The sequence below is a fragment of the Falco punctatus genome (assembly GCF_963210335.1).
Source record: "Falco punctatus genome assembly, chromosome: 13".
In the NCBI taxonomy this organism is placed as follows: domain Eukaryota; kingdom Metazoa; phylum Chordata; class Aves; order Falconiformes; family Falconidae; genus Falco; species Falco punctatus.
In genome coordinates, this window is record NC_137593.1 from 20,538,916 (window position 1) to 20,560,855 (window position 21,940).

At 47.9% G+C, this 21,940-nt stretch overlaps 1 protein-coding gene and 1 long non-coding RNA gene across 2 annotated transcripts in view; one reads left to right on the forward strand and one right to left on the reverse strand.

Annotated features, from left to right (window-relative positions):
- Positions 1-21,940, forward strand: part of LOC308072352 — a 272,072-nt gene that overhangs the window by 63,114 nt on the left and 187,018 nt on the right. The gene's annotated exons all lie outside the window — the stretch shown is intronic.
- Positions 1-21,940, reverse strand: part of SGPP2 (sphingosine-1-phosphate phosphatase 2) — a 53,804-nt gene that overhangs the window by 2,764 nt on the left and 29,100 nt on the right. Inside the window, exons 2-4 of the mRNA XM_080409027.1 lie at positions 21,175-21,333; positions 8,761-8,940; positions 6,112-6,201 (exon numbers count right to left, since the gene is read on the reverse strand). Of these exons, the coding sequence (XP_080265153.1) occupies positions 6,112-6,201; positions 8,761-8,940; positions 21,175-21,333 (429 nt within the window). The remainder of the gene's footprint in view (positions 1-6,111; positions 6,202-8,760; positions 8,941-21,174; positions 21,334-21,940) is intronic.

Here is a 21,940-nt window from a genome sequence, read left to right on the forward strand (position 1 = left end):
TTCCATCTCTTTTGTCAGAAACACGCACCCCATCCAGGACCAGCGGCTCTGGGGGAGGAAAGCGCAGAGCCGCAGGACGCGGTGCGTGCCACGACTTCTGCCGGCTGCGGCAAGAGGTAGCACCGCCGGGCAGGAACACATCCAGAAATCTGTTGCCTAAGCCTATGAAATCCGGCTTGCAGTAACGAGCCCGAGGCAAGCGCATAGTTAAACCCTAATTTATTAACAGGGGTAAATAAGGTGTTTTGAGCACTTGATTGTTGCCATCCGCGAGGCTGGGAAAGGAGACAAGAGGTAACCCCTAATAAAAGCTGCCCGTGTGAGAGCAGCCAGAGAAAAAGCAAAATAACAAGTTTCCCTGTGCAGCACTCCAAGCATGGCGCAGGAGGCAGCAGTTTGCAGTCTGACCATGAAATAATCACAGACAGAAACGTCCTCTGCTCAGGACAGTATCTTCTTCACCAAGTCATGACAGCTGACCGCTACCATGCTTCGTCACAGTCTAAAATGACTTTTTATGAGAATTTCCCTTACAGTTAGGCAGGAATGAGGGGACTTCTTCACAACAGAAATATTTTATGACTTTCTGGTAAATGCATTGCTCCAGTATGGCTGAATTTTAGCTGTTTACAACTTCCAGGCAATAGATTCACAGAACATTTGCCTTTAAGCAACTCCCAGAGCCATTTTGCATATTCCTAATACAAATGTCCACTTACATTTATTCCCTCATCCATGACACAAGGATAGCCATGGAAACACACAAAGTTGTTCACAGATATCTAATATGTAAAATACCATTAGATGTCAATAATATTTCATAATAATCATCTTTTGATAGCAATTTTTAGATGATAACTTCACCACAAAGGCATGTTTTGGCCCAGCACTAAGTAACCACATCAACAGGGAAAAGCTGGGGGCTGCACCCAGCACTGATGCTCAGAAATCCCATCACCACTGTCCAACTCCATCCCCCACCCCTCTATTTGTCCACCTCATATTAGAAGAAAAAGTCCTGACACCTCAATACTCCCTCCACGTGTGATGAAGGAATGAAACTCAAAAGCTGTTTATGTGCTTTTCTGTTCTAGTTAAAGACATTTAACCAAACATTAATATTCCCCTAACAAAGGCTTTGCTCAGCTCTGCCCAGCTGACTCCAGCGGTTCCCGGGCGGGGTGCAGACAGCCTCTGTTTACAGACCCAATTAAAGTTTTCTGAGTTTTGCTATCCTCTCATTCAGCCCCAGCGCAGGAGCACAGCTCCTGTAGTTTTCAAGCAGGACCCAGATAACCAGCTCTTCTCCCACCAGTGGCTTACGCCAGTGGTCTCCAAACTGGGTGGGTGCACAGGGCAACCCGCTGGGCTGTAGGAAAAAAATACTTTTTGCACCACTAATAAGTAAAATAAAACATATACATACATTTTTAAAGTAGTGCTTATTTCATCCTTATCTCATCCTTCTTAAATTTATATTTCTGTGTGTTTTATAACGTACGTATCAGTACAGCAGTACATGTATATAATTCAGAAGTATATTTACAACTACTGGGGGTGCACGCTCAAAACTTTTTAACTGATCAAAGTCGTCGAGAGACTGGTGGTTTATTCTGGTTTTCCCTCTATCCACCAACTGATAGGCTTCCCGTTTTGGAGACTCCTTACGAGAAGCTGCTGGAGGGTGCAGGACATCCCCAGCCACGGCCATCAGCAGTGGCTCCCTTCGGTTCCAGTACGCGTGGGCAGAGGCTTGGTTTTGTGAACACCCAGAGAAGGCAGTTGAGTCCAAGATCAACACCTTATGAAGATATTTAGCTGTGCAGAATTAATGATTTTCCCCCCTCACCTGTAAAACTAAGGAGAAGATGGGATGAGGAGGGATGACGCTGATTTCCATGAGAAAAACTGCTTTTCCTGGACTCTGCCCACTGTGCACCCCGGAGCGGGACCTTAGCTTTTCCCGGCGGTGGAGCGGCTGTTAGCACTCCCAGGAAGCACATTCTTGTCCGTCTGCCTGGGTAAACAGATTAGCCTCTTGCCAAACCCACAATTATAAAGGAATTTTTAAATGAGGGCAGGCACGAATTTTGCTCAAGGTGCAGTACTACCGGCAAAGGTGAAAACCTTGTTTCCCTGCTAGGACACTCCAGCTCCCTCAGCACAGACAAGTCCTCCATCCTTCCCCAAAGCCCCCCCGCTGCCATGCAGCTTGGCCGGCTCGCACACAGAGCCCCCTGCCTCTCCCACAGCATAGAGCACCTGCCCGGGCTCCAGGAAGGGGCCTGGCTCCTGGCGACCTGAACTGCAGCGATGCCGTTCTGCTTTGCTACCTAAAAACAGGCCAGTACCAGGTTTCTAACGCTCCAAGTTGTTCGAGTTATTTGCTGATGCTACAGGTACATAAAGAAAAACAGCTGAGGTGAACGTCCAGTCGGATGTGCTGCCTGGGATGCAGGACTGGGGCGCTTCAAAACACCTTCTGCCCATCCCCCAGGCAGCACGGCAGCGGCGCGGTCCATGGGTACCGGCATCGCTGCTGCTGTTCTTGTGCTGGGCTGGTTTTGTGGTTTCGCCAGGTCTTAGAACACGGTTTGTTTTAGTATTGCAAAAGCTTTCTGAAGGCAAGACCCTCCTATGCTCTCCCCATCAAAACTACGGTTGGAATTGCAAGCACTCACAAAACGCCCCCAGAATATCAAACCATCACCCTGAACATGGTGGCACTCAAGCACCTTCCCTGATATTGCCAATCAAAGCAAAAATAACACTTTTCCTATTCTGTCCTGTATATCGTCACTTACCGCCTGAACTCCCTTCACACCTTCACTTAGTGTGAGATGCTACTCACTTTCCTAAACAGAAATATCTTACTTGCTTTCCACTCCTAAAGGGTGCCCTGTTTCATCCCACAAGGAATGTACTGCTACTGGAAAGTGATGCCAGTACCTTGTTTGTTTATCAGTTCTAAAATATTTAAGATAATTTCAGGATTAATGGTGGTGTTAAAAACCCCGAGGTACCACAGGGCTAAGCAGCCAGGTAGGGGGGTGCAGCGTGTCACCTCCTGAGGCTGCTGTCATCGGCAACAAATGCATCAACACTGCATCATCGGTACATCTCAAGGAAAAAAAAAACCAATTTGCTTTGTTTACAGAAACAACTTTCAGGTTTCTTTTTGGTCCTAAAAAGTGACCTTCTGATGACTCCTGGTACCCTACACACCACACTGGCCAGCATGGGGCATTATGGCTTTTAACTGAGGGCAAGGAAAGGGGAAGCTGCCGTACCACCGGTAAGGCTGCCGTGGCATCAGCTGCATCTCTGGAGCGACTGGCTGACCCCGAGCCCCCACCGATGGCCGGTGACAGGGGAGCGTGCACTGTAGCCGGGAGGGGACCCGGCTCCGCTGCCACAGCAATGCCAAACCCATCAGCTCGGTGCATGAAGAAATTCCTACTGCTGGCTCTGAAAGGTTAGAAAAAGGTGAAAAGCTTCCCCTCCTCCTGCCGCCTTGGGGGCTGCCCTCGGCTGATGAAGTTCTTCCCAATATGATTTGTAATGATCTTGCTCGCATCTTTCAGGAATACCGTGCACTCACACAAGCACCATTGCTCATCATTTCAAACACAAGATGACTCAGGCATGCTCCAGCAGCAGTGAGACAGGAAAACCCATTCACCTCGCCGAGGCAGGGATCAACACCTGGGCCAAGGTTTTAAGATGGAGAGTAAAAGGATATTTTCTAAAATACAGTTCTCTGGGGAAAAAGACAAACAACAACAACAAAAAAAAACCCAGTCCTATTGTCTCCAATTGCTTTTTGTTCCTTAAAAACAACCCCTATAAAGTCACAGATTCACTGCCTCAAAACGTGTCCAAATGTTTGCTTTGCCCTTTCCAGGTAACTCCAGATTCCCTCTTCACCAGCTCCTCAGGCTCCATCATTTAAGACCTAGGAAGAAGGGCCCTGCCTTTCCCCTGCTTCTCCACGCACATGGGATATTCTCATGTCAAGGTGGTGAATGTGGGTTGTTGTAATTAAATTAAATTATCTCTCAGCAGCACAAGCGCATTGCTTCCACCCCACCCCCTACCCGGGTGATGCTCTCCTGGTAACAGCCCAGGCAACGGGTGTTTATTCCCTTTTCCCTAAGCATAGTATTCATTCCGATACAGCCATAATGATGCAGACAGCTCTCATACCAGCGTACTGCCTCTCCAGAAGGTCTTTATTGGTAACATCTCTTCTACCGACATGACTGTGATTTTTGAGGCCACTCCTGATCCAAAAGCAACGCCAGCAATGCTGAGATACAGACTGATTTGCAGAGCTGGGACTCCCGAAGATGAGCCCCTGCACCGGAGCTTCAGCTACAGCTTCACAAGGCACAGTGCAACCTCCTCACCAGTCCTCCTCTGGTTCCTCAAACGGGAAAAATTCACTTTCACTAAGTCAGTGGGTATATGTTACCCATTCATTTGCTTTACTAAAATATTTTGATCGCTTAATACATAATTATATCCTGTCAGCGTCCGTTTTCTGTTAGGATCTCAGTTAAAAATCCATTAGACAGAGCCTGTTTCAGCTGGCAGCTTGGCTGAGCGGCTGCTGTGCCTCCTGGCCTGGCACCTCGGACCGGCCAGGGTGGGAGCATCCCTCAACGTGTGGGAAACGGCTCTAAACTGCACTTCTTCCCCAAAAGAACCTGTCACTGCCAGAACCTGTGGTGGGATGCAGCCGCAGAGGGGGGTCGCATCTGGGCAGCCGTGACCACTAGGCGCCTCACAGGATGGGGACCCCAGCGCAGTGCATTTACCCTTTTGAAAGGCAGCATTCCTCACACTTCAACTAAAGAGCTTTTTTAATTAATTATTTATTTTAAAGCCCTTTTTTAGCATGTCAAAGGCACAAAGGACTTTTTCTTCTTTACCCTAAAATCCATCTAAATTTAGAGGAGTCTTTCATTAAGATGGACCAGCACGGGAAGTATGCGAAGAATTTTTACTGACTGACTTAAGGTCAATAGCCAAGAAAGGGTGCCTCCATCTTTGATTTAAGATATTATTTTGATCCACTAGGCCTGGAAGGGAAGGTCAAGCTATATTTTATAGAAAACCTTGATCTTATAAGGGCTCCCTTTCTTACAGTTGTCAAGTCTCCTTATTACAAACATAGTTATTAGTAAAAAAATCCCATTATTGATGCATATGCAACCAACCAACAGCACATATCAGCCTCCTGCAGGGAAGTAGCCAGGAGTTTCTGTCCATGCTTGGGAAGCTGGACCACCCCTCTGACCGCTGGATGTGACACATCAGTAATGCTTCCCCTCCTCAGAAAGGAACCAGCTACACTGTAGCCAAAGTCACACCGAAATCTGTTCTTAAAGCAGGACTGACAACTCGAAACAACTGAGCCCCAAAAGTCTGTCATATACAGCCACAGATATTTTTTTATTATTTTCGAACAAAGTACTTGTGCATCTCAGTCCTTTGGGAATGAATTTTCTTCCAGCTGAAAACGAGAAGCTTGTCATGGTATTTTTCTAAACGCCACATGCCTGTATGGTAACGGGAGACACGCTGTCCCCTGGTCCCCAAGGGCAGCTCACTTTTCATGTTTGACCCTCTCCTCTGCTCGCCGCTGGCCGCTGGTGTGACTCACCGACCTGCTATTCCTTCCCTGACACTCCCAAGCTAAAGCAGCCCAGGATATTTCTCGCTGACAACAGTGATACTATTGCACAAAGGGCTTAGCTAAGGAGCAGTGTCAGTTGCCCAAGTGCATTCCTCACAATTAAAATTTCAAAATAGAGAACTCCAATTCAGATGTCACACCAACCTCACCAGGCTCCTCAACTCACCTGCACCACTGCTTCCCTCATGGTATAAATAATTCCCCTGCAGACTCAAATAGCAATAGCCCCAGGGTTTCGCCACAGCTGCCTTTGAATGCACAGCCTGGAATTTCGTGGCACAACTCGTATGTTCCTGCAGTGGCATGGCCAAGGCAGAACGTACATTGCTTGGGAAGTGGGAGATGGGAATCGCTGTGGGGAAGCAGAGCTAGAGGCACGACCAGCACGCGGCGGCGCAGAGCATCCTTACCAGGACTGTGTGCATCCCCGTGTAGAGCCTGCTGAGGCACACCAGCGTCGAAAACACAAATGCTGCTACCAGGCCTAGTTCGAATGGATACTGCAAAAAGGAAAAACAAAACAAAACCAAAAACCTCCCCATTACACCATTATCCATTTTAACATCACTATATATCTGAAATAAAACACCCAAGCAGCCAGACTGATGTAAGGGTCTCATGTTGGGAAGTGGCTCCCGAGCTGTACTTTCCCAAAGAGATTAACATAACCCCAGAGGAGACTTCACGCTGGCCAACGTGCAATCCTGCTGGGAGGTTGTCTCATCTGCGGTGCCACTTTTGCAAAGGTCTAGTCTTAGTGTGGAAAAGCCTGGAGAATAGATGGCATCTGCAGAGTTCTTCCCTGCAATACCTACCTGCAAAATCCATGTTAGTGCTAAAGACCTTAAGGAAAAAAGCACAGCATGTCATACAAGCAATGCCCGAGGCTGAACTGCAGCCTCAGATCACCTGAGGGGAACGCGATAGCCGCAGAGCCTGACCAGAAGCGTGATCGATAGTCCTGGAGCAGCGGGCTGGGAGGGGAAAATCAATGTCTGAGCTGAAACCGCAATCCAGCTATTAGAGCAGTCAGGACCACTCTTCCCTGTGACACCTAAGGTTTAACTGTCTTCTTATGAAGCCAGTTTTGCACAATTCCCTCTCTGAGTTTCCTACAAACATGGAAGGAAGTGTTGAAATAAACCAACATTTTAAAAAGAGAAAAAAAGCCCCAGCTTTTGCTGAAGAATAAGCTTAACATACAGCCCTTAATCCACTCATTCAAACCCTGAAACCCAGTGGGCTGGCGGGCTCCTTTCAGTCTGTAAAGGAGATTTTTCGGGAAAAAAAAAGGAAACCAACCCAAAATATAAATAAATGAAATTAATTCCCCCAAATTGACATAAAGTCTCCATCTACTGCTGAAAGCTGACAACTGACCAGGGTGGCCACAGGTCAAAGCAAAAATGCTTCTGTGGAAATTTTAAGCATAACAACTTGCTTCTGACCCTTTCCCCTCGGGCGTAATCTAGCCCCCGGAATACAGAGCTCAGACCCAGCTGCAGATGTCACTCCCAGTTCATAAAACGCTATTTCTTCCTCACTTCTCTAAGCCTTCAGAGGATTTACGCCCACTTTATTTGTCCCTCAGCAGGCAGCCTGGGAGCTAGTCCAGATCAGTAATTGATGACAAGGGCAGCTTGAGAAGATAGCAGCATAATGCACTGGTAGATTTTTCCTTCTTAATAGAGGCAATTAAATCATTTAATTATTTTACAGCAGCTTTATTGTTTCATGGCAATTTCTAAGAAGTACAAGACAGCGTGTGAAGAGCTGAGCTTATCCACTGGTAGCTTATCCATGGAGGAGGAAGACAAAGTGCTGCTGACCGGCTCTTTTTGGCAGCTCTGAGACATGGGGTGGATTTGGCCTTCCAGGGCTGACAAATATCCCACATTATGGCTCCTCCTCCCCATCTGCCAAGCTGCTCCAACCAGTTCACATACAATTACCAGGGAGCAGGAGGCTGGCAGCACAGCTTTGGGTACCACGGACCTGCCCACTCATCCCCGCACTGTAGGCAGCAGCAGAGCACGCTGCTTCATGGCTGGGACCGGGTGAGTCTGGAAGTTAAATTAATTCAGGGATCCTGGTGTAATTCAGACTGTAACTCTGGCTCCATGAGTTACAGCCCCAGGACACAGCACCTTTCACCAAAGGGGTGGCCAGCTTTTGTCCCTGCACACACGCCAGCACCATAGGGAGGACACCTGGGGACACTGCAACGGCAAGACCCCCCTGGCCATACTGCGAGCCCTCTTGGCTACATCGGCTTATCTTTGAAATACATCTGAGAAGGCTGAGAAACACACTTAAATGCAACGCAGCCAGGAAGTTATTATGGATAGAGTGCAGGAAACCCCTATTTGGATTCATAAAATGAATGGAAAACTGCCATGGAGAAAGGAGTTTCCAGAAAATAAACCTTTTAGGAAGATCAAAGGCTGAAGGTTTGGGGGAAATAATTATGAGATCTCCCCAAGCAGCCTACAGCTCCAGTGCCACAACACTGCTGTTACTTCCCTGACAAACAAGCTTTCAAATCACGTTGTGCGCTACGAGTCTAACACAGGTTAGAGCCAGGGGATATCCAAGGATGCTTTTCCTGCATCATACAAAACACAGGCAACACAGAGCTCCTTTGGTTTCCCTGGGAGCTGGCATTTGCTGATGTACAGCGATGGCTTGGTGGGCACGGGGCAAGCACAAAACACTGACACTGGGCAACTTCTGCAGCAGCACGGCAGCTCCCTGCATGGTCACCCCGCATGTGAAAACCCAGGGAACCCGCCACACCACCCTGCCCACGGGTCTAAGCAGGGCTCATACTAAAGAAAGGAGATTGCCACTAAATTTCTTCTTGTATCTATTATCGGCCAGCTATGGGTAACCACAGGGAAAAATACACCTCTTTGAAACTAAACACAGCTCCTCTGGAAGTAGCAACAGCTTTGGATTTGCTAGTTTTCTGTAGCCTGCTGCAAGTAGCACATGATTTTCTTTTTTTTCCTTTTCTTTTTATTATTTATTTATTTATTTTACCTTTTTGTACCCCCTACCTTGTACTGGTTTGTGGTCGCAATGAGAAAGGAGAAGGAAATGGCAGTAGCTGCCATGGCATGGGTGGAAGGCATCCCGTACTCTGCATTCGTCCTCATTTCCAGCTTGACAACAGGTGGTGAGAGGGGCCGAGGCCACTTCAGAATGTCCTTGGAGACCTGGCCTATGTACATCACAATCTGGGGAGAAGAAAGGCCACAGGGCTATCAGTCAGCACAGGCAATCCCCACTCAACCACCCGAGAACCACTGCTATTTCTGCGCTTTTTCCTGCAAAATCCACCACCCCGAGTGCAGAATTCATTCCCTGAATTATTAAAGGGGTTTCCATTATCCAGTCAGTGAAGGAAACAACGGTTTTACTGCACCACGTTGTAACCTGATCACAAGTGGGACCAAAAGGAGAGTTCGCTGATGAGATGCAGCAATACAGGATAGCGTGAGACAGACAGCTGGCTCCCACCCCACGCCAGAGAAGTTTCAGTTTCCTCCCCATCCCTTACATCCCCTCTCCTGCAAAGCAAACAGCTACAAGAGAAATTTTTCCGCCACCACTTGCAAATCACCGCCTTGCCCAGCCGCGTCCCTCCCAGCTCCACGCAGCAGCTCCGTGAGGGCAGCTCCCACCCCAGCCACTGCGGGAGGTGCTGCAGGAGCCCCGCTGGGACGCACCACCAGCGTGGTTATTAAATAATAACCTGGCATCCTCGAGGAGCAACAGTGAGAAAACTGGGCAGGTGACATGCAGCGCCAGTTCTCCTGCCTGACTCCCCAGCGATGCCGGGCTGTTGTGCACTGCTTGGGACACAGAGGTTTAAGCAAGGGCCCTGTTAATTAGCTACCGAGCACTGCGACATAGTGATTTTAGGGGAAACATCCCATTCTCAGGTCACTGCAAGCCGTAGCGAAGGGAAGCAGAGGCATGAGGCAAAGCCAACCAGCGTTGCCGAGAGGTGCAGCCCCCCCAGAAGTAGCCAGGGCACCCACCGTGATGACAACCTCTGCTCCCCAGCACCCTCAGCCCAAAGGCAACGGGCTCTCAGCATCCACAGTAGACAAGGACGTGAACAAAAGTCACCCAGGCTGTTCCTGGAGAATATATTTGCTTTCTATTGCCACCCTCCTCCCTTTGGATAGTGCAGCCAGACACAGGCAAAACAAGCTCTACAAAACAAAGCAAACTATTTTTCTTCTTTTTTTTAAAATACAAAAATTAGGTTAACTGATGTCTGCCATGAAAGCTCAGTTGCTGCGCGAGACGGCTCGCTGTTCTGCTTCTCACACTTCCACTAGCAAAGGAGGGGTCCTAAAATAACATCCTTCCCATGCTGGTGTTAGCCATATGCCAAAACAGCAACACAATCATCCGCTGCCACATTTGTCACCAGCCACATTGCATCCCTCTCTCTCCCACCAGCCATTTAAAAATGGCTTCGTGTTAAAAAGAAAAATGCCAGGATTCAGGATTCACAAATCAGGACCAGGAAAAAGCCAAAATGTCACGTTCCTTCCTCCCCCTCTCTGCAACAAAGCACATGCCGTGGGGAGTGCTAGGCTTACAGCCAGCATCAGAGCCTGGCAAAGTGACTGCGGGTGCCTTTGCATCCTTTATCCCTCATCACGTGAATCAATTACCGCCTTATTATCAGTGCCACCTGGGGCACGCCTGCTGCTCCTCCTTCACCCTGATACAGGGGACGGGACATAGGGCAGTCAGCAAACACCCTGCCCCGCACTGGTCACAGTAGAGAAAGGGTCAAGAAACAAGTGTCTCAAAGAAACCACTCTGGGTTTATTTCGTTAATGGCACCTGTTTCCAAATGCATACAGGCACATCATTGGAGTTAATTAAATTCCAGGGTTGAAAGCAAAATTACTCTCTGTGACAGAACATAAAACATTGAGGCTGCCATTTGTGATACCATCTGAGAGGCAAGGTAGGACGAGCCAGTTTATCAGCAGTCCTCTCTAATAATGACTTCCACTTGTAGCAGTATTATTAGCACTGGTACGTAAGAGTATTACAGAAAGGGAAATGAGTCATCTTCGAAATGAAGGCTATGCTAGGACTTCTCTGCTGGTGGAAAACAGGCTGAATGCTGGAGGTGGTATGGGTAAGCAAAACCACCAGGCATCCTCACAACACCTTCCTTCCTAGCATTCCAGATTGAATTCTGACCCTTTTAAAAACATGTAGACACGTAGAGTAATGAGAGGTGAGACAGCCTCCACAGAACATGAAGATGAGTCCAGAACACATTCAGACTAAGCACCAGACTTTGCCTTTAGCTTCTCCAGGTGCTGTGCACATGGCTTTTAGGCACAATGTCCTGGACTATTTGGCAGAAGCAGCAGTTGTGGGCGCAGTAAAACACTCCCCCATTAGCCAAACTGGCAGGCTTTCCTGAGTGGGCAAAAAATGACAAGCACACCATTGCTAAAAGCCCCCCAGCAAAGGTGTTGCACTGGTTCACCCGCCTCCCCATGTGGGGCCCACACGCAGCTGGAGGAGCACAGGACAGCCCAGGCTCCGCACGGGCTCCTTGGCTCGCAGCACAGAAAAGCCAGCAGCCCAGAGCCCCCGCCAGAGCTGCCCACGGTGGGCAGGGGGGTGCCCTCCTCGGGGGACAGCCCTGTGGCACACAGCAGGGCTGGCAGAGCGCCAGCTGGGACCTGCACGTCTGTGCCCAGCCCAGAGCATCAGCCAGTCCTGCTGGAGAGCATCACACAGCTGGCGACAAAGAGCAAGTACCTCTGTGAGCGTGCCAGGCACCGACATCCAGAGCTCAGCCATGAACAGGGAAAAAAACCCAAACCAAAACCACACCCCAAAAACAGAGAAGGCCACCGCAGATGCCATCACTGCTCGACAAGTGTTTTGCAGAAACATAGTTACAGCATTATATTTTATTGCAGGATATATCTGAATTACCTACCACCTTCAGAAGATGAGTGGCATCTGCCCTGGTCAAGCAGCATACTCTCTCTTAAGGCACATCTCATTATTTCCTGACCTCCTTTCTCTGCCTTTTTGAATTTACTCCCTTAACAGTCCCAGGAGAGGAAGCAAGCAGCCTGCAAGTTTTGGCCAGTTACCAGCTTTTTTCAGCCTACCAGATGAGAAAACCCCGGTAATAAACCTTGTGAACAGCAACCACTGAAGCGCTAGGACGGAGGAGAAGGGAGATGAAGAGCTGAGCATGGGGGACAGGTTAAAGATCCACACAGAGCCAAGCCACACCTATGCTTAAGTTACCTGTTTGTGCTACGTAAAAGCCTTTGATGGCCTGGGAATAAATTTAGCATGGGCAAAAATTAGCCCAAGTGCAGACCAGCAAGTAATTCGGGATTGCGTTGGTCACAGGACTGCGTAGTTTTGCCGTGCTTTCCAGCCCACCCTAGGACGCCGAAGAGGACACCCGCGATGGTTTGGGACAGGTGAACAGGGGAGGCAGGCTAAGGCTGGACCAGGCGCTGTCGCCTTGCAGGTTACGCTGGGGCATCCCTCGAGCCGCCAGCGCTGGGCTTCACCCAGCTCCCCTTGCTCCACAAGGGCTGGGGAGATCTACCAGGCAAGAAGGGGCCAGGCTCAAACCACGCTGACCTAGATTTAAATAAAACCCATTCCAAAAGTCTTTACCTGCCTGTGTACGTTTCCACCCAAAGGGTCTCCAAGCCCAAAGCTGAACCCTTGAAGACTGAGCGAGCAGACACCATTTGCTCTCTCGTAGGCACGGCAAAGAAGAGAAACCCTGAAGCAAATAATTTCTTCATGCTCTGTTGTTCTGTTTGCTCCTTTCTTTGCTGACAATTTTTGCCCACCTAGAGTGCTACGTTATGGCTCGCAATGCTTTTCTTCTGTGTTTATTTCCAGCACAGGCTCTCTTCCGCTCTGTCCAACTGACATAGATCAACCAAATTTTCTGCAGTTCTGGTGCAAAATAGTTTGCAGACATCTTCAGCATAAATAATTCTAATTTGCACATTAATAAGTACCTCTGTCTCTTCATGGGGAATTGGTCTGAACCTGGAGACTTTTCCATTACTGAAGCAACAAAGTGAAAGCGTGATGGATTGTGTAGGACTCAATTTGCTGGAGATGATAACTACGCTGGAATGCACGGGAATTGAGCTGAGATTTCACAAAAGTTGATGGGATGAGCATGGCTAATTTCCTTGTCTGAAAGCTGACAGCAGCAGCTCCAACTGCCCTGTACCTCAGACTGCTCAAACTTTCAAAATGGAATTTAACCGCTTCACACTCTAGTTACACACAAAGATGTGTTGGCAAACAAGGGGGGCTGCTCAGGCTGGCAGGGAGGGAGGGGAGCTGGGCTTCAAGGATGGGAAAGGGAGAAGCACCGCAGCCTTCCTAGGTCACTGGACACCCACGAGTGGGGCCCAAACCTGGGCAGAAGCAAAGCGATGCTCTTGGGCATCAGCCAGGTCTGTAGAGCCTGCCCTTGTCCCAAGACCCCAACTGCACCTCCCCATGGAAGCTCCCTACCGAAGCACCCTGTTGGGGAGGCTAAGGGACTCTGCTCTACCTCTGTATTTGCAAGTCCTGCAAGCTACAGTTGTGACAAGTGCCACAACGTGAGTCTCTTAATAAATAAATGATGGCGAAAGCAAGGTGGACCACAGCATGGGAACAGAGGTGCAGTGGAGGGGTCACTGGCAGCAACCATGCATATGCATAATGCGGGGAAACGCCACCTTCCCTTCTGTATGGAGGTGTGTGCACGCACACACTGGGAAACGCTGCTCACATGCCACTGCCATGGTGGGGACCCTCAGGAAGCTACGTCAGCTCCCTAATATTTGCAGTGTTACTTGACAGTGACATGGCAGCGCCAGCTGGAGATGTGGGAAATAAAACACATCCCCCAAGCTCCTTCTCCCAAAGCCACACGGGCACGGCCCATCGTGGCAGGTCTGTCCCCCACCGCTCCTCCCTGCAGGCTGCACAGCTCCTGTGTCCCCTGCCACGGCTCTGCCTCAGTGAAACACAAACCAGGTGTTTCATTTACATGGCTGAATCCGTGAGCTGCATCCGCAGGCAGAGGAGAGCCCAGGGCTGGGTGAGGCAGGCTCTTCCTCCTGAGGGCTCCTGCTCTGCACTGCAAGGGAATACATCACCTCCGTCTCATTCTGCTCCACGGTGAAGCAGTAAGCCTGGCTTACTGAGCAACGCTTGGGATCTAGGCTATGGCTACCCTAATCCGTTCAGAGTTGAACCAGCCTCTACAGTTTCTGCACGGCCAGGCACTATCGCATCAGCTCGGCACGCTGCGGTCGTGCTGGGAACGGGATGCGGCACAGCCTCTGGCAAAGCTGCGGTCCCATCCAGGGGTCCCGCACTGGTAACCACACAGGCTGAACACGCGGGCCAAGGCAGCCAACCTGACACTAAAAAACATTTTCCTAACCCCACACTCACAAACGCTACAACTAAATTTTGGATCTTCTGAACTTCCTTATAGAAGCCTGCTCTTCTCTCATGCACATCCATGCTCTCCCAGTGCTATGAAGATGACTGTGAAGTCTTCTGAATTAAATCCTCACAACAAATGCAAGAAGCACTAAAAAAAAAAATACTTGGGTAAAGACTTGTTTCTTGTTCCCCTCTCAAAGGGTTTTTCTGTAATGCTGTAAGCAACTTAAAAACAAGGCTTTCCCCAAACGCTGGTGCCTGCCAGTACTGCTGGGGTGGCCTGGGCAGCACAAGGGGAACCACAATCCCTTACAGCCAAGGCATCAGGTGAAGCAAAGGCAAAGCTTTATTGCCACTTTGGGTCAACAACATTACATTTAACTACACAAACGCAATTAGCAGTTGCTATAGCAGCACAGCCACCTCTGCAGCCTTTTCCTGAGGGTTTCCTCTGAGTCATATATATGGTCCATCTCCAAAAGTACATCCTCACCTGGGGCTTTGCACTGGGGTAAACAAGGCAAATCTGTCTCTGTGTTTTAACAGACTTCGCTTTAGTGAAGAATGATGAATCCAGCTGGAGGCCTTGGCATCCGCATAGGTCCAGGTGCCAATTCATTTGTTCCAATATCTGCAGGGGTTCCCTCTGGGGTGAGGGGCTGTTCCCTTCCTGTGAGCATCAGAGTCCCATAAAGTGACCTGGCTCCTCAACGTTCACGTAACTCTCTTACTGCTTCAGCGATCTCAGAAGGGGTTTTGCTCACCTGCAGGTGTTGCTGGCATTTTCCGTGGTTTTCCCTCACTACCCGTGCCACACCTGTGGGCAGCACACCTGCAGCAGGAAGCAAGAGCGCTGTGTGCAGATTTACCACCACGGTGCAGACGCATACGAATGCACACAAACACACAGAGCCAAGCCAGCTACGCAGAGGCACAGGACCGGTGCCCTGGGGCACGATTTCCCCTTTGGAACATTTCCATGGCAGCTGCCCAGACCCTGAGCCTGGCAGGATTTAGGGAACGGGCCTCGTGCTGCAGGTGTGCTGCATGTGGCACGCTCTCCTTGTGCCTCCGCTGCCACCACCCCTGCACAGGGACGGAGGCACCCGGGCACGCGAAGGTCAGGAGGAGCTATTCTTTTTGTACTCTGTAATATTGCAGCTAACAAAAGGCGAACCAGAACATATTTCTTTTCAGCTTCTGATTTTGCAGCTCTCCTGTCTGCGCTATTGATCTATTAAAAGGGCAAAATGAAATTCTAGAGAAGACACAGGGTCAAATAGCACTGGTGACTTCTTCCTCGAGGCTCGCAGTGTGGCAGCCTGACTTTGAATCTACTGGTTTGACTCCAAAATAGAAACTCTACAACCTGGCTCTAGAAATCCTAACCTGCAATAGTATTTGTTGTCTTTCCAGAAAGGAAACTTACGGTTTGAAAATGATGTTGCTTTTGTTTTTATCATAACCACTGCGTGCTGACAGGAGTGACAAAGCAAATCGGCAACACTGGAAAGAGGGGCGGCAGCAAAATAAGGATGCACTATTAATAAACTGGCATTTGCAGAAGATTAGTCAAGCAGAAGCAAAGACTGTATTTGTGGTTGTCAAGGCAGGCGTGACTTTGATTCACCATACAGAAATTAAAGCAAGCATGCAGTCTGCACTGTTCACAGCTGCTATTCTCAGCATCCCCCAACTAAGGCTTAAGTAAGTAGATAAACACTGCAACAGACAATAGCTGTGGCTGTGCCCCTTGAGCATCACTTGGGTCACAGTGAAAGAGGAGCAGGGCAAAGAAGAGCACGTTCTCATGAAGATACTCCTCCTGCCCCCAAGTCAGTGCCAAGAACTAAGGTTTGGCTTCGGGACAAAAACCCACGAAAGCCACTGAAGAGCACTGGTGGCCTTTCACCCCAGCAGCAGCTCAAGTGGAGGAAGCCCTGCAGAGCAGAGGAGCCCCAGCACCCACAGCCTGGGGGACCCCAAGCTACCCTCTGATTGCATCCTGCTCCCCATCCCCTTCCCAAGCCACCCAGCTGCTCTCCGCATGCAGAGATGCCAACAGCAACCATGAGGCTGGGCACCTCCTTGAGGCACACGTGCCTTACAAGAGAGGGCAGCTGGCTAGGAAAATTCCAGGATCCACCATCTCCAGTGTGGCTATTTTTTTCCAGAAAACACATCAATCTTGCACTAGCTGTGCAGGAATGTACGCGTTTGCCAAGGATTTGGTCAGGTGCAATGGGATATTCAAGCTCTCATTGAGCTGGTGGGATGCTCAAACACTTGAGATGTCCCAGCCATGCTGTCAGCAGGATCACACGAGGCAGATCTCCAGCCCACCGCGAGCAGGACCATATCAGCAGCAAGCCAGCAGCACCACAACATGCATGTCATGGCAAGGGGCAGCAAGGGACAGGAAGGGGTAAGAGACAGCACAGGCAGCTTCTTGAAAAAAATATATATAGGAGGGAGGACTTTTGGTGTCTCAAGTCAGCCTTCAGAAACTCAAAACCAGAGTAAGAGAGCTTTGTGCCTTCAGAAGCATAACCAACCAACATCCCAGGATGCTCACTCTGTCTTCAAAAGAAGCCTTTGGACAAAAACTATAAGGTAGTTGACTATCTTATGATGGGTTTAAATAAAAGAAATTTGGGGCCATTCTCTTGGTAACAGGAAAAACCACTGTCACATTGATCTAGTTTTATCATCTAACACCTAAAACTGGGAAACTGCTACACCTAGTAGTTCTAGTGAAATAAGAAAGGTTTCAACTTAAACTTCAACCTCAAATTACTCCCGGTTGGCCTCAGTCGTGCAAGCTTCACCGGCACGTTTTCTTCAAGGGCAGAGTACAGCTACCAGCACCTACAAAATTCTCTTTCAATCAACACTATCTTGTGCACAGCATTTTCTTTTATGGACCGTCTATTTTTGCATTCTGACATTTTGTAGTTAGTTGCCTGCCTGAATAGAGTCTTACATGTTCTTATGCAGTGTAATATATGGCACTTTAAAGAGTTTGGGTGTTAAGTGACTGTTTCATCAGCTGTTCCAAGCTTGTTTTTGTGAAATGTTGCAAAGGCACAAAAATATTTTGCTGAAATGTTGCAAAAGCACAAAAAATAACAAACAAGTATCAATAATCCAAAGTTTTCAAAACAAAGTGAGTTTTCAAAGCAGCATCCAGTGACTCAACCACTGCACAGTAATGCCAGTGGCATGATGATTGCAGGTAAATTCCTGCTGGTTATTAAGCTCCTGGCTGCCCTGAGAGCCAGACTTCAGAGCTCATCATTCCCAAGGAACTAAATGCCAGCAGCCTTTGGAAACCTGTTCCTCTGAAAAGCAAGACGGGAAACTAAATTGCCATGGATCCAGACCCAGGACCTTCTCAGGTGTGCTGAAGATGTCTGCACCCAGTGCCGCTCAAGGAGCTCAACAGGGCACAGGCAGCCCCCCAAACTCTCCTTCCCTGGAGATGCCTCCTCCACCCGAGTCAGCAGCTTATCACCGTCATACACCAACAGCTTCCACACCTGCCCCCGCAGAGTCCATGCTGGCCAGCTCTTATTTGTATAGCATAAATTTAAGTTTTATAGGGTCAAAAGATCCACGCACCCTGAAAAAAAAATAACCAGAAAAAAAATTCCAAGCAGGCTGAATAGCAAGCAGAAACTGTAATTATTTTTTTCCAGGTCTCTACCTTACCTCTGAAATTCCACACCAAAATAAAGCTTTCAACCCTGAATGGGTGCAGAGAATAAAAAAAAGCAAACTGAGCTTTCACCTCTCGAGCTGAGATGCGCAGTAAATTTAAGGTACATTTTGGGGGCTGGTTCATGTGAAGTTATTTTTCATCTCTGCACTGCCTGGCTGAAGTAGCAAGAGTCACTGGCATCAAAGTCTCGTCTGTGCAGATTCAAGAGTGTTTTCTTCAAATTGCTGGAGAAGGGAAGCAAAGACACGAGGGTACCTTCAGCACTGACCCAGCATCTTGCTCAGGGGTGTCAGGCAGTTATTCCCCTTGCCTGTCTGTAAAGGGAAAGGTAAAGCCTACATATATACTGTGAATCTTCAGAGGAAAGGCACCATGGAAGCATAATGTGCTCCTTTAGGTTTCTAAAGGATCTGGATGTGACGACAGCCAGCATTTCCCAGAGCCACCCAGCTAAACAGAAAAGCACAAGTAGCCAGTTTGGGGGACCTAGAACTGGAGAAAATGTCCCAGGGCACCAAGTCTACTCCTCTGCTACTGCTGAAATAAACTTTCTTCATAGTTTTTCTTACTGCCCTTCACCATTCTAGAGCTATTGCACAACCTTTGGCTTCAACTTCGCTTATTTATGCCTGCCTTCTGCATGTTTCTTCTTGCAACTGTACTTTTATTTTCAGAAGCTCCTTCCTTCCCCAGGTGCTTACAGCCAGCCCCATCCTCCCTCTGACTTCATTTTGTTAGGGTCTTATCTAAGCTTTCAGTCTGCTCAGAAAATAGCCTGTTCCCTAATCATCCCTGGCCACACTCCAGTTCAGATTTATCTCTCAAATGTGGTTGACTGGCTCTGCATAAATTATTACAGATAAGACGGCAGGAAGGCCTTGTAAACAGCATTAATACTGCTTTAATTTTTAAGGGAAGAAACTGCCCCGATTCATCCTGGGACAGTGACTCTCATTTCCAACTTGCAGCAGAAACTCACAGGTTTAAGTCCCCAAGACCACAAAATGAAGTACCACAGCCAGCACTACTGTTTCTCCAGCACCTGAGGGTGAGCCCACCTCTCCCGTAGGGTGGTCTGACCCCCTTCATCATGCCATCCCTGCAGACCGTGCTTCTCCAGCGTGTGCTCCCAACATACCCCCGTGCTCTGCACCAGGTGCACGAAAAGGTCATTGCTGGTCCATCATCTCTCTCCCTGCTGAAAAGCTTCACTAACAACCTCTCCCCATCCCAAGCAGTTGGCTTGATACCACCTCCTCTCCCCAGCTGGATAAGAGCCTTCTGCAGACCGTGCCTGGATGCTGCACTCGCCCCTTCGTGCCCTTCCTAGCCTTCTACCAGCAGCAGTTGTCAGAGACTACCAGGCTACCTGGATTTTTACTTTTATCCAACACAGCTGTTCTAAGCCCCACATCGTCATCCCTTCAGAAGCATTTCTTTAAAACCTTGAATTGCAGACAGCCTGCAGACCCGCACTGCCGCTCCCCACCGTGCCACCAGCCAGGCACCCTTCCAGTGCTGTCGCCAAAAGCCTTCCAGCGAGTTAAAAGCACAGCTTCGTCACACTGAACACCCTGGCAGCGCCCGTGCAGCTAAGCCGATCCTGCTGTCATGTACATGACCAAGGCATCGAAAACAGACTGACACCGCTCACAGCACCATGAAGGCCCATTCCTGCTCACAGCCTGCTTGCCAGCAAACAAGCCACTCAGCTGAGCTTCCCATAACAGTAACAGATAGCCTGCATAGACATTTTTAGCCATTTCACAATCACATATAATTAAAATGTTTTTAAAACTACAGATTGTCACAAGCCTGTGTATTTAAAACAGCTTCTCCTTTTCAGTGTACAATACAACTCCACAACTCCCTCTGTAACAGGAAAAATAACATTCGTAAACATAATATCACATGCTTGAATACCCTAATTAAACCAGCCTAAACCTGGCCAGGACTCAGACGGACTCCTTGCAAGGCAAAGGCAAGGCAAGTCTGCAGAGAGGCATGCAAGGAGCTCTGAAGAGTCATTTTTTTGAGCAATATGCAAACCCAGAAGGCAGTGACTACCAATTATCATCTTCTGTGGCACGTTTCCAGAAGAAGTAGGTGTACTCCTGGCCCAAACCCAGCTCTAATTATACAGTGTCCACCTACTTCTAAATTTCATCTGCAAGTTATTTTTCATGTTCTCTTTATAAAATGTATTGACTCGGGTTACTGGCACAGAACAACTGATGCCTTCTGTCCAAGGCTGGGTGCATCTCAAATGTGGGACCCAATTCAGATTGCTTTTATTATTTCGCATCATATCATTTGGATAAAAGACAGAATATTATTAATCAAAATGGTCAAGGATCAAAAAAATCAAGGAGAAGTTTCTCTGTAAAGAAACAAAGCTAGATACCACATCCAGGTCTTTTTACCCAGCTTCAATTTCTCAAATCAATGTAGATTGACAGCTAAACCTCCAGGGTTTGCCATCTGCCAAAGATGCTCCCTACCTCCCTTCTTTGTTCTAAAATGGTCTTATTTCGGCAGAAAAGATCTGATTGATACCAAGATAAGCAATGGCAGCAACAAAACAAGAGCCATTCCCAGACTGAAGTGCCTGGTCATCTTCTGGTTTTCAGTGCCAGAATGGAAACACATTACTCTGGATACCCCAAACCACATTTGTGAAGGCTAAAGCAATGTTGACGCCAGCTAATTTGAGAATGCTCTCAAAGTAACCAAACCCAATGCTTTTAAGTCTTCAACAAAGAATCTGATTATTTTTTTTCTCCTCAAGTGACTGCAGAAACACCCTGTTTATTCCACTGCAGCCTGCGCATCCCCTTTCTCTCAGGTTTATACTAATTTCAACCAAGCCAGAATGGTATGAAGAGGTTATGCAAAAGAAATTGGGGTAAAAGAGAAAGATTTCACAAACTGATGAAAAATTATCCTTAAAACACCATGACACATTAGGAAAGAAGTGTTTTCCCAGCTGTTCTGTGCAAAGCCTATCAAAAGCAGCTCAATCAGTTATTGGGCTGAAAAAACATCAGTTTGAGATGTAACAGCGATGAACAGTCACCTGCTCTCTCTTCCCTCCTCTCTCAGCATCCCAATGCCTCTGCTTCCTCAACACACAAGTTACACATAAATAATCTTGGCTTTTTTTTGTTTGTTTGAAGGGTAATTCTTATTCTTAAATATTCACTTGCTACAGTTAGAGAATTAACAACTACATGTTTAAATAAGTCATAGAAATACTTACAGACCAAATAATTATCATCCTCCTAGACACAGAGTGGTCAATGTTCCAGTAAATAAATGGAAGGAAAGTGATATAAAAAATCTCTTCTCCCAAAGCAGCCGAAAACTTGAACAAGTAGTAGTAGAAGTAGTTCTTCACAATATACTTCTGTGTACAACCCTGGAAATGAAAAGATTTTAGAAAGTTTTAGTGGATTAGCTATTATAGCAAGCATTTAAGATATTTTAACTGTTACAGTTCCCAGCCCTTAAACCAAATAATTTGTTGGAACAAGTGTCATGAAATGAAGTTAAATTTTTATACTAAAATGAAGGCTATAGCGATAGCTCAGCTACATTTCCTGCAGACTGGAAATCTATTCAAACTAATTAAGGGTAGCAGTCACATCGACAAAGATTTTCCAGGGATCAGATCAGTCTTTCCTCCAGGGAAATCAAGTATATTTCATAAAAGGGCACCAATGCATTAATTGTGAAGTTTCTACATCTGTAGATAGAGAGCCACCATCACTTTCATTGGAAATGCGTTTTGAGATGAAGAAAGTAAACTGCAGTTACTGAAACATTTCATTTAAAAATTTTCATCAGTATAGCAGGCAAAGTTCACCCTGCTAGTCCCTGAAATTTGCCATCAGGTGCTGCTGGCAACAGCATCCCCTGTACTGCCCTCAACACTGGGCTCTTCTGCATGCTTCCCACCCCACGCTCCCCCTCGGTGGGATGCTCACGGGATCGCCCCGCACGGAGATGCCGCAGCCCTTATATGC